General features: G+C 36.8%; 1 protein-coding gene across 1 annotated transcript in view; it reads left to right on the forward strand.

The window, feature by feature from the left end:
- Positions 1–18,495, forward strand: part of LOC107088397 (ephrin-A3-like) — an 86,293-nt gene that overhangs the window by 51,332 nt on the left and 16,466 nt on the right. Inside the window, exon 3 of the mRNA XM_015380539.1 lies at positions 17,863–18,155. Coding sequence (XP_015236025.1) covers positions 17,863–18,155 — 293 coding nt within the window. The remainder of the gene's footprint in view (positions 1–17,862; positions 18,156–18,495) is intronic.

The following is an 18,495-nucleotide window of genomic DNA, read 5'->3' on the forward strand; positions in this document are numbered from 1 at the left end:
TTTGACAATACATTCATAAGGAAGTTAGAGAGGTGTTCTCCTACCTGTTACACATTTGCTTTCCTCAGCATGTTGGTCATTTTAATTTATTATCACTTCATAGATTTGCAGGATTATGGCTGAATGTCTGCCTTTAAACTTGGCAGGACAATACAAAACAATACTAGGCTTTTTGCTAAGAAATGTCTACTTCTAAAGTGTCAATACAGCAGAAAAATAGATTCATAACTGCTTGACAACATTCATGTAAAATGTTTTAGCATTCGACGGTCTAGAACTTGAAAAAAGGAACTAATGAAAACAGCTTTTAGCATCTTCAGTACATTTTTTGAATGCTGATTGTTGAATTTAAAGAGCAAACAGTAATTAGCCCGAGAAATGTTTTAACAAAAGGCTCTTATATAAAGTCTTTCTTCACTGATATTTTGAATGGATGCAGAAAGCATTCCCTGAATTTCATGTTTTAAATTTGATTTGTTTTCTTTCAAAACATTTGGGAAAAATATTTGTAATATTTTGCATGAATATCTGCCAGTGACAACAAAAAATATGCTTAGATACAAGTCACACACGCACTCCAAGTTCAGTTAATTTCTATAAAACCAATTTGAAGTATTAGAAAATATACTGCTTAACTTCCCATGAAAACTTCCTGCAACAGCTTATATTGTTTTAAAAGTTAAAGAAATATACTACATGCTGTTTCAGTTACATATTTTAATTTAATTGTCTTTTATTGTATTATCCACAGTGTTTTAAATTCACTTTTAATGTCAGAGTAGATTGTGACCTTAAAAGTCTATAACAAGTGAAAGTTATACATCTTTCACCTTTGCTATCCATGCATCTCAATGATAAGTGTTGCCATGTGCTGTAAAATATGACCTCTTCAGGAACGTAATGCATCTTCTTGTTGATAAATGATGATGGACAGGTTACTGACACATAACGAAAGAGATGAGCGAGAGGGGAGGAGTGACAGATTGACAGGTGGCAGAGGAAGATGTGTATTTGGAGAAGTGCATCAAAAAGATAGTACTTAAATGAAAATGTGAAAGTAAGACAGATGGAAGGAGGATGATAACAACAGGGAGACGTAGTAGCAATGGCTGATAGTGGAGGATGGGGTGTAGGATTGGTGAGACATGAGAGAGAGGGGGATGTTTTACTGATACTCTGTTTAGTCTGACAGAGACTGCTCATGTTCAGTGGAGAGAGTCGACCACATCATCAAGTACTGACACAAACACCCCCTAACATGCCAACAAATCAAGATCCTTCTCTGTCTGTAATCCCTTCAAAATCAGTCTTAATTTTTTACATCAGTGTTACTTCTGATCTGCCATGACAGGTTTATATTTTCATTTAGGCTTTCAATTTATAAGTTGAAAGCAGTAAAGCGACAGAGCTACTATATATATCATAATTTAATTGCTGTGAAAGTTATATACTTTCTTACAGATCTTTTTTTCCTTCTTTGTGTCATTATACATAAAATAGGATCATGAAACATATTTCTAAATCAGACAAAGACAAGTTCATAAACATAAATTGTATATTGTAAAAGATGATTAAATTGCAGGATAGTTTTTTTTCTTTTAAAGGAAAAAAAATCAAAAGCAACCTAATTTCATTATCAAAACATTTAAAGATAGACGTAAAAACAAAGTCAAGACTTTGGCATGCTTTTTTATGACCTATACAGGCCAATAATGTTTGATAGTACCACAAAATGGTTATGCAAAGTAGAGTCCGCACATTTTTTCCTAGTGTCGTTAAGCACTCATTGCTTGTTACAACATCTGATTGATGGCAGCTATTGCTGCCAAGGATTTAGGTGGTGGGGATAAATGATTTTCCAAAGAACAATTTGACTGTATTTATTCAGGTTATGCTTGCTTGATATTGAAATTATTTAAAATGTTTAGCTTTGGAAAAAAAAATGTTAATGGAGAAGAAATCTGTTGGGAGGAGTTGAATAAATTGTGCAGCATAACAAGTCAGCCATTCAACTAGTTGAGTATATTTAAACAAGGCATAGTGTTTTGCAATCACAACCTCCAAATGCCACTGAAATGCAGAAAACCATTCAGTTCATTCATGAGCTGCCCAAACTCCAACTTTCTGTTTTATATTTGTAAATATTTGCTGAGTTTTGTTTACTTATTCATTATCCATCAAAGTTCTGTGTTTCTGTTGTCATTTTGGCCTGCATACCCTCTAGAGTCTCTGTGCAAACACATCAGCATGCTCTCTTTGTATTTTATGTTCCTCCTTGACAAAGAACAAAAATAGAAACCTCACAATAGAGTAAGCTGTATCATTATTGTTTCCTGGCATGCAGGCTTTCATTTTCCTCCACTCGTTGTTTCACTCCATTGAATCAATTTTTCCTTAAGGGGTTATTTAGCTCTCATTGTTTAGATTAGCAATGCGCTTCCATCAGCATGCTTTAATTTCAGGCCTTTGTGACCGAGTATGTTTGAATGGCTTTAATTAATTCTCCATGTCAATGTTCATTAATAGAAACGTTGGAGCTCAATGTCATCTCCTGCCTGACAGGAATACGCAGACATATTTAAACACTTAGAGGTCTGTGTGTGGGTGTGCATGTGTATCACACTGTCTGTGAAAAATGTCCCATCTGAAATGTTGTATGTGTGCCTTAAAGTGTGCAAAACAGGGTGTAGGCCTTCATTCTTAATCTCTGAATATGACTGCAGCAGAAAATGGCACTTCTGCTCAGAGTAACAGGGTCACCCCACTAATGCTGCCTCTAATTGATAGAAGCAGCTTTCTCAGCTTTTTTCCTTTTTTAGAAACACATTCAGATCAGTATATTTCCATGATTGTTTTATCTCAAAATTTCAGTAAAATGCTTAATCTTAGATAACAGAAAAAACCAGTTGATTTAGTTGGGTATGAAGTAAATTGTTTACAGATATGAAATGGAAGAAGGATGGGGGTAAATAGAGGTTGGGAGTATGAAATGGGATGCAAATTGGAAAAACAGTTCACTGAGCCAGATGGGCTGTGGACACATAAATGGTGCACCCCCACTATAATGATCTCAGGACTCACGTGTGGATGTACCCACAACTACCTTTGCACGTGTTTCAAACATGTCCATATGCACAAAGCTTCAAAATAAATCGTTTTTGAGAAGATATTTCTTCATGTTGAAGGCTTTGTGGAGAATTTTCGCTAATTTTTTAGAAGACCCGCCCCCCCCACTTTATAAAAAAATGCACATGCACAATCCTGTACCCACTCCCGTGAGGGAACGCCTATTAAGCAGCCGATTTCTCCTCGTGCATGCTCTGTTTAAAGTTGCTGTTCTCATAGCTCATACAAGCTAAAAAAAAAATTAATTATATCTGAACATCCGCCCTAACCCTTAAATCCCTCAATCACTATATAGAGCTGGGACTATATAGTGGAATTTATAGCGGACTTAGTTAACTTAGCATTCGGAAAGATGATCACTGCTTTTTGCTATCCATTGGCAGTGGCGGCTGGTGGAGTTTTCTCCAGAAGGGGCTATAAATTCAAAATAAGGCTATACAAAAAGCCAAACAAATGTATGATAAGTTATCAGGCCAGTATATTTATATGAATGCCAGCAACAAAAAACATTATTAAAATACTTTATAAAAACAAAACATAATTTCATATACAGGTTCATCTTTGTACATAAACCTTACCCCTCTGAGGCTTTGTGAAGGCAAATCTGTGTTTTGCGTGGTCCAATATTGTGTCACAAACCCGTAAAAAAAATAACGTACCAGTTTAATAATGGAGAAGCTACTAGTCAGCTTTATATTTTTTTAACATATAAAAGCTATTTATTTTCTGAGAATGTGTTTATTTAAGAGCAACTATGCAAATTAAAACAACACCTACAAAAAGTACACTATATTATATTGTTTTCCATGTGAATCTCAGATTGTTCATGCTTGATTGCCTTTTCTAAAACGTGCTTTAAATCAGTCCTACCTGCCTTTATCCATGCTGGGTCAGATCCTGAGGTTTGAAAAAGGAGGCAGGCAGTCAAGGCAGCAGAACAAAGCGTTAGCCTCGCTACATGCAGTTAGCCAAGCCTTCTTGCTAAACCAGGTCCTGGAAAAGGACATTTCTTGTGCCATTTCTCTGTCTCTTTCTGTCTCTGTCTCTCTCTCTCTACAATGCAACTCCAACCCTCATACTTGACCTGTCAATCACCCGCAAAACATCTGCGCTGTGGCGGCAGGCTGTGAGCAAATACACTTCCTGTCACCTCAGGTTGATGCTTAGCCACACCCTGGGCCGTCCTATACGTTTGTACTGCAGAAGAGCTACTGTGCATGTACAACTTTTAAGAGTTGTACATGCACAATGAGTCAATGGGTAAACATTCTTGCACCCTAGGGTGGAAATGTGTCACCAATTTGTTGAAAAATTAAATGATGCTTTATTTAAAAAATTTTTTTATGAAACCATAAAAAAAAAATTATGTCTTAATCAGGGTCATTGGGTGGGTGGGGCCCTTGCTCCCTCTATTGGCCAGCTGCCAATGCCCATTGGTCATCTAACTACGCCTCCGCCGTGCGGTGCCTGCACCATCTTTGTTATTAGTCGCTGCTGTCGGTTGGCAAAAGCCATGGCAACAGCGGGCCACTATGACAGCAAATCCAATAACACTTTGCGAGGAGAGCTCTCCACGCAAAGCATTCTGGGATATATCTGCTTCTTCTGAGGCCTTTCTGTTCTTCTCTGCACTTTGTACACACTTTTTCTCTTATGACTCTCGGCCATTTTATCTGAAACCATAGCTCACCGTAGCTCACTTTCACACTTAAGCCCTGTAGCAGTAATAAGTTCAAATTGAGTTTGCCACGGAAACAGAAGAGAGAGTTACATCAAAATTTAATCAAAGTTGATAGTTTGAGAAAAAAAATAACGTAATGTTAATTTTTGGCATAAACAAATAACTAATTAAACCTTTTTTTTTTTTTTTTACAGATTTTGTTTTTGTTATTTTGCATTAGGGGTTAGATTTCAAGAGCCTGCAGCTTTTATAGATATGACTGTATGTGACAACATCACAAGCTTATTTTACTCTTCTGGAAAATGGATTCCGTTTTTTGAAACAACCTGAAAAATAATATCTAATTTCCTCCCAAATCATGTTGCAAACCTGTAACAAATTCAAGATATCGGAGAAGCAATGCTATAGGAGATTCCTGCTGTGTCTGCTGTAGGTGTCTACTAGCTTTTGCATCCTAGGATTATTTTGTACTTTATGTTTTAGCTGAATGTCTGATCAATAAAGCAGGCTGTGCATGAATCTATCCTTTCTGTATACCAGGTTAATCCCTGTAGGATTGTGGTGGGTGTGTTGCCTATCTTTAGCGGTCAGCAGGAAAGAGACAAGGTAAAATCCTGGACAAGTTACAGTTTCATAACATGGTGACAGAGAAGGATAACAATGTACACTCACACCAAGGGGAAGTTTATAGAAGACGGTTAAACTTCCGTTCAGGATTTTGGTTGGTGGAATGATGCCGGAGTAACTAAAGAGAGTCCACATAGGCCCCAGATGGATTAAATGATTTGCTGCGATCCATCAGAGTTTTGCTGTGCAGCCCAAAAATGGACCAGTGTAAAATGGGTTTCCCTGAGGTTATACTTACCGGGGGAGACTTAATAATTGTTTTCTCTGTCTTAAAAACGGATGAATCTTAGTAGTTGAATTGGTTGCAGGATAGCTATACTGTTTGGTTTATCAAAAAAAGTTGAAGGTTCAAGAAAAACAATGGTCTATCAGATGTGTACAAAACAAGAACATTAACAAAAGAACCCATCTGTATTTTGACAAAAAACATCAAACGGGAAGAAAAAGCTTATACACTGTAACATTCATGAGATATTGCATTAACTGATGTCAAACTAACGTATTAATAGCAGTCAAAAATAATCATTACTACATTATTTTGCTAATTCTATCTTAGCCATGTTTGATGTTGATACTATTTCATTGACTTTTTCAAATCTGCTATAAATTTAAAAGTAAAAAAATTGTTTTAGTTTAAACAAAGAACAGCTTTACGGAGGTAGGCCAAAACTCACTTTCCTCTAACCTCCTCACATCTTTTCTTTGAATTTTAACATGGAGCTTAAATGATCATCATTTGCCCACATTTACTTTTTTTCTCTTTGATGAGATGGAAATATGACTGAATATTTATTTTTAGAAAATTAATCCTAAAACTAACTGGAGGAATATTGCCTCTCATACTTCATACTTTACGTCTATCCTTGAGTGGAAGTAAACTAGCCATATAGTAAATCTAGAAGCACTCCCTTTTCAGTTCCTCATTTTAAAACCAGATAAAAAGAAAATAACAAAAAAAAAATCTGCACCTTAAATTACTTTTAAAAAGGTTTTGTGAAAGTTACAGGAGATGATCTGTGATAATGCAGAGTGATAAGTAATTGTAAGCTTATTTAGCCATTAGAGAGAAAGAGCATGTAAAAGTAAATGACGGTTTTATTTTAGCACTAACCCCTGAAGAACCCCCCACACCCCCTTCTTTTCCCCTCTATTTCTACTACAATTGAGGACTTCTTTGGTCGTCATAGAGACTAATGTTTAAAGCCAGCTGAGGTTTTGTCTTGAAAGCCCATTAGGCTGGAGCTTAGTTGGCACTCGCTTCAGTTTTCCCTCCTTTAGAGCATCGAAGGGAAAAAAATGCCTTGTGTTTAACGGCTCTCTGTAATTTAGAGTGAGGGTTAAATAAAAGTTGCAGTTTCCTCTGAGTCGTTGTCTTGCTTAAATTGTCCCCCAGGTTTTTCCTAATATATCGTCCAACTTGACCACACATGGCTACGCAGTTGGGCACTGCACTAACAAGCATTATGGTGATGAATATATTTATTAGCCACTTTAATACCGACACCTCGCGAGTACTCCTATTTTTCTTATTTTAAATTCCTTATCTTGTCTAGATTTTTTATATGAATATGTGCTAATATCAATGCACAGATCGGGCTAATAAAGCAGTATGAAACTTTCTGGGCTCATCTATCATTTCTATTCATGTGGTGGAGTTTAAGTATTATAATTCCTATCATATATATACTGTAAAACTGTGAATTAAAGCTATAAAGTCAGCATATCATAGATTCATGTCTAAACAAAGTCTCAGTGTTGCTTTAGTTTTAGAACCAGCTTGCTTTTCCAGAAACAGAAACCTGTGTGACTTTCTCCTCATCTGCTTCAAGATTAAATTCTTACACTTTCATAGATCATGGTTTTCTTCCTAACATCTCAACTCTACTCTGACATCAAAAAAGGCCATCTGTTTTCACACAACTGCTGCATACACACGATTCCTGGTGTTCAAAGCCACCTTAATCTCCTTTCCTGCTCGCCATATTGCTTGTTTTAAAATCTAGTGAGCCATATATACAAAAAATTCATTGATTTGCAACCTTTTGATTGGCTGATGTGCTATTCAGGTTGCAAGCAACTGAACAGGTGTAAGTCTCAGGTGAGTGTGGTACAGAGCTCTTATCATTGTGAAGCCGTTTCTTCCCACCCATCCTCTGGTTCAGTTAGGTTAAAACAAGCACAAACAGAAGAAAGAGGTTTTTGCCAATTCTCCATGACCCAAGTCTGCTTGATGGATGGCCCCGTCCTGCTCCGCCTGATGAGCAATGTTTCTTAGCCCAGATCCCTCAGTAAAACGGCTCAGAGGAGGGATCTTAGGGATACATCTGCTGTTATAGAGAGCAGATTTATATCTGCATCGCAGTGGTCTGGATATTCAAGCTTCCAGATTCGGACTGAAGCAAATCAGTCAGAGGGAGACCACTGCCACGTGACTTTGCCAGGAAGTGGGCTGAAGGAATCATTGCTATGCAGCGGATTGATCTGCTTTCACAGTATGCTGCCATATCATCAATCCTTAGCACTGTTTACTCGTGTTAGTAAGTATTTTATTTATTTTTATTTTTGTGTCCACATGGGTCAGGGTTTATGTTGTGTGGTTTGGGCAGTGAATGCAGGAATCAATAGCTGGGTCAGAGGGTAATGTCTCACTGAGTGCTGAGTCTATACGGAGCCATCAGAGAGGATCACCATCAATCATGTAGAAGCTTAGCGAACGTATGCTTTCTTTCTCTTCAGGGCGTTTCTTTACCTCTAATGTTCAATGCGTTTGAGGGGATCACTGCTGCTCGTGTAAGGGCTTTGGGAAAAGAGACGAAGGGAGATGTAGTGAAGCAGAGGGATATAGGATCCCAGAGAGAGCTGATGAGAACAAAGTGGCAGGAACAGAAAGATTGGTTTGTTTAGCAAATACCAAGTGACTGACACAGCACATTGTGAAGGCTTTCATCCCTATTTGACATTGTTCCTCATTTTATCAGGTTAAAACGGTCAATGTACTTTATTGGGGATTTATGTGATAAACTATACAAAGCAATGGATTACTGAAGTAGATGAGAAATAAGGCCTGGTTCTAAGCAACTTTTAAAAATAATAATCTGCTTTTTTTATGCAGTCCCCTTTACTGTGATTCCCGAAAATAAAATTCAGTGCAGCCAACTGCTTAATTAGTCAATCTGTCCCACTTCTGTGTACAATAACATCAAGATAATCCAGCTGCCATGGAAACAACCTAAGATACATTAGTGAAGACCAAGAACACATGACACAAATAAATTGGTAAAGAAATTTTAAGCAGAATTGGACTATATAAAATAGTCCACCTTATGGTGGAATTTGGTCTATATAAAATAAAAAAGTCCAATTATCAGCTATGCAAATTACATCTTTATACATCTTGACATCTGACATCTTGTGTTTCCTCCTATATAAGGAGGTGAAAGTGGTTCCTGGGGTAATCGAAACCCCCAAGGGAAGTGGTTCCAGCAGATACCTGGAGAAAAATAGTTATTGTAGAAAGATGCAGCCCTTGAAAAGTAAAACTAGAATTAAATATAAATGTATAATTTAGGATTTAAATTTTCTTACATGTTTTTTTCTGCTCCAATGGATGCGGAGCCTGAAGGGATTTCAATAAAATATTATTTGGACCAACACAAGATGTTCAAATTAGGAAATTTCAATAAACATTTCTTTTTTTTTTTTTTTGACCTAAAATATTCTGACATCTCTGGTCTCCATCCTTCTTCATCTTCTGGTCGTGTTTCAACCTCGCCTTTTTCCATCTGTTTTTCACTTCATGCTCATTTCCTCCCTCACGACTATCTGTGTTATGTGTGTTGAAATGAAACCCACAATAAAAGGACATGTGATGGATGCGTGTGCAAAGAGAACATGCTTATTACCGAGCAGGACAGTATTTTTGTTGTATGTGGCTCCACTTACAGCTCGATCAAAAGCGGCAATAAAGCAGGCAGCATGTTTTTAAGGGGATGTTTGAAGGGGTCAGGGAGGAAAGAATGAGCGAGGAAGGAGAAAGAACGATGCAATAGTGTGCAAACGGAAAGGCGAGATCAGAAATATGAAGCAAATGTGGGGAAAAGATAGAGAAGAGCAAGATGGCCATTTATGAGGGCTCTAATCGAGAATCCCTGTTAGCTATAGTATTTAATCAATTACCAGTTATGAATCAGTGCTTTACAGGGCTGATTTTCTGTATACGCTTGTTAAATTGTGGGTTTGTGTGTAAAGAATACAGCATATACTGGTGTGTTACACACACTTTAGACAGATATTGATTTTAATGGGGAGGATTTAGGACCAAGTCAAGTATTACATTGTATCAGACAAACACATACACATTTTTTCATCAGCACCGAATGCTCTCTGTCAGGCAATGCCAAACAGAGAAAGTTTAATAAATAGAGTAAAGGAGAGAAAAGAGAGGAGAAGGAGGAAGTAGTGAGGAAGACACCTGTCTGTGTTTGATGAGAGCCTCATTGATGCTACAAATCTCTGGGAGTCTCTGTTCAGCAGGGAAGCCATTCAATTATACCTACCGCTCTGCTGACTGATTGGACTCCTCCCGCAACAATGTTCGAATCTCTGTACCAAACTGAGATGCGATTAAGATTTAAGGCCCCAGGAGGCAGAGAGACTTTTAAAAATCCTGATTGGCATTTTTTCGTTACGCTACTGGACAAGTTTTAATCTGTCCAAACCTTGTGTCCATTTGCTGAGCCTCTTTTGATTTTTATAACCTTGTTTTATCTTGGCGTTTCTGTTCTCTGTTTGTATCTTTCTTTTTTGTTAGTTTGCTGACTGTCAAACAGCTTCTTACACCCACAGCAGCCTAATCAACCCCCTACAGTTTTGTAATTTAGATCACAATTTTCACAGAAGATAGACATAGTAAACAGAAAGTCTTGGACATGTATACGTCCAGGTCTGGATAATACATATTTTTTTGGCAAAGTAATTCAGCGGGATTCTTCTACTCTAAAGTGTCCCATTTTTCAAAATCTACTTTTTTATTATGAAGCAATGATATATAAAACAGTCCTGCTTCTTTATGGAAATCTATGCATTTTTTTTCTTTCACACAACACCTTAGAAGTTAGAAGAGAAACAGATCTTTTACTGTTACAGAGTGCCTAGAACTTTATCATTTTACATTACTGCATCTATACCAAATAAAGTTTAGTATAAAACATAATTTCTTTTAAATGAAAGAGAGATGCTTAGTAATGACTAGAAAGAGCTAACTCAACGTTATCATGCCTGAGCATTACTTCTATTGTATGGTCTCTCACAAATAAATTATGATTTATTTGAAATAAGTTAAATAATGACTCAATGAAATATAGGAAACCAAATTTATACTTTTGGTTTATGCTGATCAGATTACTGTAATGCATTCGGTTCAGTCATATCACTGGAACCCGTAGAGAGAGTTTGGCCAATAAATGTTTTTTCAACAAGGCCGCCAACAACTTGAAGAGGGAAAGCTTGTTGATCCTTGTTTGGCTTTTCTGCTCTAAATTGCTGTGACTTTTAGGATTGATTTAAGATATTTTTATTTACATTTAAAACCCACAGAGGCTAAAATCAGCTTATTAAATGAAAGCCGCCTGGAACACTGTAATTAGCACTGTCGGGAGATTAGAAATCTGCTATTTGCTATCTATGCCCTTAAGCTGTAGACTTTACCTGTTGGACCTAAAGAGAACTACCGGTAGTTAAATATCTTTAATAGAACCTTTCACCTTGTGTAATTCTTTTATAAATTAAACAGCCTACATTATTATTTTATTAAAATTTAGTTTTTTTTTATATAGTTTTTTATTCTTAAACACTTTTTGTTTATATAAAAGGCGCCATAAGAATTGTATCTTATACTTATAAATTTCTAAAGATGTCACTTGCATAGCTGATAAGTTAAAGTAAAGCATGTGCTGTAAGCATGCTTTAAGGTTAATTAGGTAAGGTAAAAAGAAAGATGATCCAACATAATGATTTTTTGCTGTTTGCTTCCGTGTAATATTGTGCTATGTGCTGCTGAATTTTGGAGAATTGATCTTTGAAGCTGATATTGCTTTCCCTATATATATATATATATATATATATATATATATATATATTGTTTTTCATCTAACATTCTGAAAATGAATTTATTGGTAGATTGTTCTCTTATTTTGTAAAGTTTTTATTTATTTATATTTTCTTCAACCTCGTTTATAGTATTAATTTGCTGGCATATGTTTATTATATAGGCTTAACGATAAAACATGTAGAACATACATGCTAAATGTTGTACTGGAATTAATTTAATATTTTACCATTTTTCTGTCTGCTTAACTTCCCTGATGTGCGTTTCTCTTTTAGTTACGGGTCCATATTCTGCTTTTACCTTAGTACCATTAAGTTCTGTACAACGTGTAACAATACAGAATTGGGATCAGTAAGTTGCAATGTTAATAGTGATACTAATGCTCAATATAAGATCCAGGTAATTTGTTGTGCTATAGTAGCTGAGTCTTCTACTCCAGCTGTGTATCATTGTCTTTCTTTCTTGTTTCTGTATTCATCCCGTTATTTAAAGTCATTTTAAAAGGCAACCTCCATCAGCTGCTTATCTTCTCTGAACTTAGCAACTTAAACCATTTCCATATGACCAGCTACATGTTTTTTTTGTTTTTTTCTGTGATAAGATTGTAAGTATTTTGTGCATAGATATTTGCAGCTACCATTGATAGTAGTATAGCCCCAAAAGCCCCGTCTTTAATAAATAGCTGCAGAAAATAAGGCAGTCCTCAAAGCTCCTGCTACAAAATGGGCCAATTGCGCTCTCTGTCAAAGTGTTTTATTGATGTACGATACTCTGAGAGGCGAGGCAGATAATAGGCAGGCAGGGGGTAACTCTCTGGCATTATGTTGCCTTTGACTGATTTATATCGGCATCATGCCCTCTGTAACTCTCCCTCTCTCACACATCTCTGATGTGATTTTTACAGTAGTGACATTGATCCAGGCCTTCTTTGATCTTGCTCTTAGCTGTTGCTATCTCTCTCTGCTCCCCAGTGGCCACACTCTGCTGCTTTTAACCCAAACTACCCCTTGTCTCATCTTATAAGTCCTCCATCTCTCCTGCCGATCCTTCTATCTCTCCATCTTGCTGGAGGATCTGTTTATATATAAGTGTTTGTTAGCTCTTGCAAACTGCTCTTCAAGTCCTCCGAGGTGTACTTCTGAAGAGATTTTCCATTAGACTGAACTCTTATCCGCTTTAACGAAGCAGGTAACACTTTAAAGAGAATAAATTAGTGCAAAAATAACAGTAAAAAGTTTTCTTTCTTTACTAATAATAGAAAACAATTACATAAAGCTACATCTCAATAAACCAGAATGTCATCAAAAGGTTAATCTCATGAATATGCAGGATATCTGTAAAGCATGACAAAGTGTTTAAGGTTTGTGTCTGAAAGCAAGTGAAAATCTTAAATTTAGTCTCTGAAACATTGTCACTCATGCCTATATTTTATAGGAAGATTAACTTCTGGCCACAAACATGTTGGAGATGCCGCCCTTCAAAGTTTTTCACGGGACCTCCACATTGAGAGTCTGCAAAATATGGTCATTACGAGAAAAGCTGAATGTTCATAGTGCACCAAATATAATACTGAAAAGATTAGTGAAAGGGAGAGATGTGAAAGGAAAATGCAGTTAACACACTAAGACAACTGCAGTCTTAAAGGGATTTAAGAGTTTGGGATATATTCAAAAGGCAGCTGGAGTCAGACCTTTAAGAAGCACCAGACAAAGATATACCCAGAATATAACCTAAAAAAGGTTCTTTGTTATATTAACCCTTCGTAAACTAGAAACGTAATTGTCTTGTCAGTTCAGCTGTGTTGTATAACATTCGTGATTTATTTCAAGACTCGCAGAGTTAACTGATAAATTAAACCATTTACCAAGTCCAGTCAGGAGAAACACCAACAAGTATTAACTGTTTTTTTTTTTTTTTTTTTTTTTTTTTTTTGTCTAAAATCTCTATGAAAGTCCATTTTTAAAATGTCCCATTTGTCTTTCCCTGCCCAGTTCTTAATAAAAGGAATAAAAATAAGCTGAGACTTTTTTGTCACTTTGTTAAATGGCAGAGCTCAGTCATAGAATGCAGTACTTTCCTTCAAGACTGACAATGATTGTTTTCTGCTTTCGGCCACTTATAGATCACCAATGAAATGTAAAATAATCACAAATATAGTCTTTGTCAGTTTTTAAATTACCTATTAAAAATTTTTTTAATTTTTTTTTTTAATATATTTTTAAATATTTTTTTTTTTTTTTATACTTTGTATTCTTCTTCTTTTTTCCTACTGTACTGTGATGCAACGCTGCAATTTCCCCACTATGGGACAAATAAAGGATTATCTTATCTTATCTTATCTTAATAATATGTTGACACTCCAAAAGAGATTTGATCCTTAAGAAAAGGGTGCAATACAGTTTGTCCGAGTGGAGTTACCATATGTTAACGTCATAAGAAGGGGCAGGGCCCCAAACAGGTCTGACCAGCCGAGCAGATGTGGTACCTACACTGGATCATTACCAAAATGTAATCATTTGTTGAGAGTTACAATTTGCACCTTCTCTAAAAATTTTGGAAAAGTCCATCAATAAACCTTTTAGTGATTCTGAAAACAAACCAACCAAACCAACGGCAATGAAGACATAACTTCCTTGGCGGAGATAAAGACCATAATCAAGGGTGCTTCCCTCTCATTTTCCCGTTTCAAATCATATCTCTCCATTTGTGTACCATTGTGTATATTGAACTATGAAATAGCTTTGCACATTCACAGTCTACTGCAGGCATCCCCAAACTCGGTCCTAGAGGGCCACTGTCCTGCAGGTTTTAGAGGTTTCCTTGCTCCAGCATAGCTGATTTTAATTGAAAGATGATTAACAGGCTTTTGCTCTACTGCAATCATTATAATCAGCTGTACTAAAGCAGGGAAACCTCTAAAACCTGCAGAACAGCGGCCCTCCAGGACCGAGTGTGGGGATTCCTGGTCTACTGGGTCATGGCGACCACAAAACAGGCTTAAATTGGAGGTAAACAGACTTTTTCTGACAGTTCAGACAGTTTTCTGAAAACATTTTGACACCTATCATAGTGTCTTTGTCAGTTTTTGTCGGCTTATAGCAGATTTGTACTTGGAACATTCCAAGTCAGATGCAAATCAGTAACCCTTCCGTTGTTCTCACGGTTGGGTCATTCATTTGCATTTTAATGGATGCGCTTAGGAGGATGGGCCTCTAGGTGCTTAAAAATATTAGCGCTCCAACAACAGATTGCTCTGTTGTGAGCCGACAGGCTGCAAAGGTACACATTATTATATTAGTGCTGCTAGTTACAGTCTAAAACTATCACAGTCAGAGAAGATGCAATTACCTCATTTGAGTCCATAAACTTAGATTTGTTATTGAGCTACAAAAAAAACCCCTTCTGATTTTAAATTTAAGTTAGTGTGAGATGTGGAATTACCCCATCTTGATCAAAAACCTTGAGATTTAATCTAAAAAGCCTCTACTTTAAGACAGTACAGATCTTATGTTTATTCAGTATTTTTATTCTGTCTGAATGCATTAGGACCTTTTTATTTTAAGCACAAAGCTCATGAAGGCGGTGTATGTCTTGTCCTGAACAGATAGAATTGCAAGTATGGTAGTTTTCTGTCTGAATACAAATTCCATACAGTTCCTTCGGCATTAATGTTGCTTGCTATCTAACCTTACAATAAAATTGTCCATGTCTGATTTTCTGATAAGCCTTGATGTAAAACAACATTGTTTTATGCTAAGCAAGCACTTTGATATGAGTTTTTTTATATGCCACTGACTTCTTTTTGGTGTTTGCATCCCCCCGAAGATCTTAGTGCATTTGTGCTGCACAGCAAAGTGTGCCCACATGCACATGCATGCACAGTGGGAATCCTGCAACCAGCTTTTATCTTTCAGAAGTCATTTACATTCATTTTTCTCCTGTTGCCCCCAGCTGCAATCCTCCCCCCATTATCTGTTCATCTCAGTAAACTCTGCCTTTGTTTGAGTGTAAAATACAACAACCACATATTTTTTAAGTCTGTTTCATATGAACTCTTGCAGTTATTTTTTTTTCTCTTAATTTACATTTACATGTCCCTGGTAGACATACAATAATTTGTATTCCTTATATTCCTGGTCTAGTTTCCATGAAAATTTAAAAGACAATTTTCAGTTATTTAGTTTTTACTGACATTAGAAAGTAAAAGCAGTAAATGGTTTAATGACAAAAAGTGAGAGGACAGCGGAAACAGTGTTCCTCTTCATTGTCCTTTGATACCTTAGAGAAAGGGATGATAGCAGTGAGGGAGAAATAGTCAAATTCAGGAAGGATTTTAAGTTAGCAGTGAGAAGCAAAGCAGAGAGAGAGAGAGAGAAAGAGACACCAGGAATAGGAGTTCGATCTTCATATAATAATTGAATAATAATCTCCTGGGAGACATGACCTAGAACTTGCAATCAGGGAGAGGGGCTAAAGATTGCACTCTGCTGCCCTCTTGTGACTTTATGGTGTCACCGTTAAAACTTAAAGTGATTGAGTGTCCGTATATGCTCATGGTTGTGTGTATGATTTACAGCTGCAAATTGTCTATGTCACATAAATACCAGCCGATACATTTAAAGAGTGGAGAAAAGGCCCTTTGGATGTCTGCTGTACACACACACACATACAGTTGCAAAACCAGACCTTATCTTCCTGTCAAACTGAGCCCTTTTTAGAGTTGGTGCTGATATATGAGCTTGGAGGTTGGAGACGAATGTTGCCCAAACTTTGACGGGTGATGCGAGCGCAGCGTTTGTGTTCTGGTTGATGTACGAGCACAGGGGTTAGGGGACAATGCAGCGCTGACACCAGAAGAAGAAGCTTGTTGCCCTGGGCCCTTGAGTCCATCCTGAAGAGGAAGCTCTGTGTTCTTTAAATACAATAGCCCTGGAGGAATGAACACACAAGCACACCTGCTTTGTTTTATTAATATCTGGATAAGTGTCAGACTAAGACCAAGACATTCCTGCAGAAAGCATTCAAACATCACGGTCTGATGCATTTGTATCAAAGCTTTGTGGTATTTTACCCGCTGACTAAATGTCTGATGTGTTTGTAACTGTAAATCCTAGTCTTCTGACAAATAGCACATTCATTAAAGTGCTGAAATACTAAAAGATTTCAACTCTCACATCAATTAAGTCTGCTGTTTCATATTAAACATATGTAAAATGTTTTATTATAAATGTTTTATAATTATTATTTTTTTTAATGCATATGTTGCAACGGCAATGTTTTACACTACGAGTGGTGTTTTCAGGGTGGCTTACAACTGTAGGTTATCCTTCCCACTTAGCATTTTTCAAAAAAAATTTCTATCTGAGCTCCAAACCTTTACAGCTGTTTCAGTTAACTGGCTGTGATTTAAATTTTCCTTTCCTGCCTCTATGGGATGTTCAAAGCCTTGAATTGTTTTATTACCGATACTGTCTTGGAAGTTGTCTGTAACTTCCTCCGTGTTTTTTCTGATGTGCTCTTCGTTCTGCTATTTGTTCATTAACAAACCACAAGACCTTCCGAGACCTACCTGTAAAAATCCTTAAGTTTACAAAATACACTATCATTAGTCTGTTCTAGACCTATGATACCTTTCTATAAAGACAAGTTCCTTTTGAAGCTTAACCCTGAACTGGGCCTAACACACGTTTTCTAAGAAGGCCTGGTTGAGACTAGAAGTCTTAAAGAAATTTAAAAAGTATACCTTTCAAGTATTGCAATTTTAATTTCGATTTTCATTTGCAAGAACCATAAGCTTGTAGATGTATTATTTTAGGCTTTCATTTTTTTTGTGACCTTGAACGTTTGCTTGTCCAGAGTCTGACACTGATTGGTGAACTTTCTGAAAACAGGAAAGGCCCAAACTACAAAGAACAGTTAGGTTTGCAGAGCGGGTCATTAGGGCAGACCTTTCCTCACTTCAACGGGTCAAGGGCAGGAAAACAACTGCAAACATCTCTGCTGACCCCAAACATCCTGGAAACAAAACATTGAGGCTTTTATTCTCTGGTTAGCACAACATTCAAAAACCAGTCACCAGAGATACAGATTCTTTCCCCAGACTGTGCTTCTGATTAACACTGAAGTATATTTATTCATATTTAAATTAATTATTTTCCTTTTATTTTCCCTTATATACACTATATACTATATGTTTAAAATCTCTCAATTTAGAGGAAAGTGAAAAAGTCATCTTTCATGTAAAAAAAGATTACCTCTAAATATAAAAGTCTGTACTTTTCCTAGATGCTCATACTCACTGTGTTTTTATCCTTTTGTTCAGTCTTCGCAGGGAGGGTTACACGATGCAGGTGAACGTCAACGACTACCTAGACATCTACTGCCCTCATTACAATGACAGCCAGCGCATGGTGGGCACAGGAGAGCAGTACGTCCTCTACATGGTCAGCTACCGTGGTTACAGGAACTGTGACCCTCAAATGGGCTTCAAGAGGTGGGAGTGCAACCGGCCCCACGCCCCCCACGCGCCTATCAAGTTCTCTGAGAAGTTCCAGCGCTACAGCGCCTTCTCATTGGGCTATGAGTTTCATGTCGGCCAAGAGTACTACTACATCTGTAAGTTGATTTAAATTAGAGTCAACCTGCACTGTGACTATGTCTATAAATCTGATGTTCTTGGGTGGTTAATTAATAAAAAAGAAAAATAGCTGAAGGTTTGAAGTGAAATGTGTATGTTAAAAGGAAATGGTTGACAAACTCTGCCTTTTAGGATTACAATATATTTTATTACTACATACTGTTAATTGTAAGCTCTGTGTTAACACCTTGAAGCTTTCTCTCTCCGGTTTGTTTTCCTGAAAAGAGATCACTCAGGACAAACTTTTTAATTAACACTTCATAACTTATATGTATTAAGTAACCATGAGACATGACAACAGATTTTGATCAAAATTTT

The sequence above is a fragment of the Cyprinodon variegatus genome, unplaced genomic scaffold (assembly GCF_000732505.1).
Source record: "Cyprinodon variegatus isolate N-32 unplaced genomic scaffold, C_variegatus-1.0 Scaffold217, whole genome shotgun sequence".
In the NCBI taxonomy this organism is placed as follows: domain Eukaryota; kingdom Metazoa; phylum Chordata; class Actinopteri; order Cyprinodontiformes; family Cyprinodontidae; genus Cyprinodon; species Cyprinodon variegatus.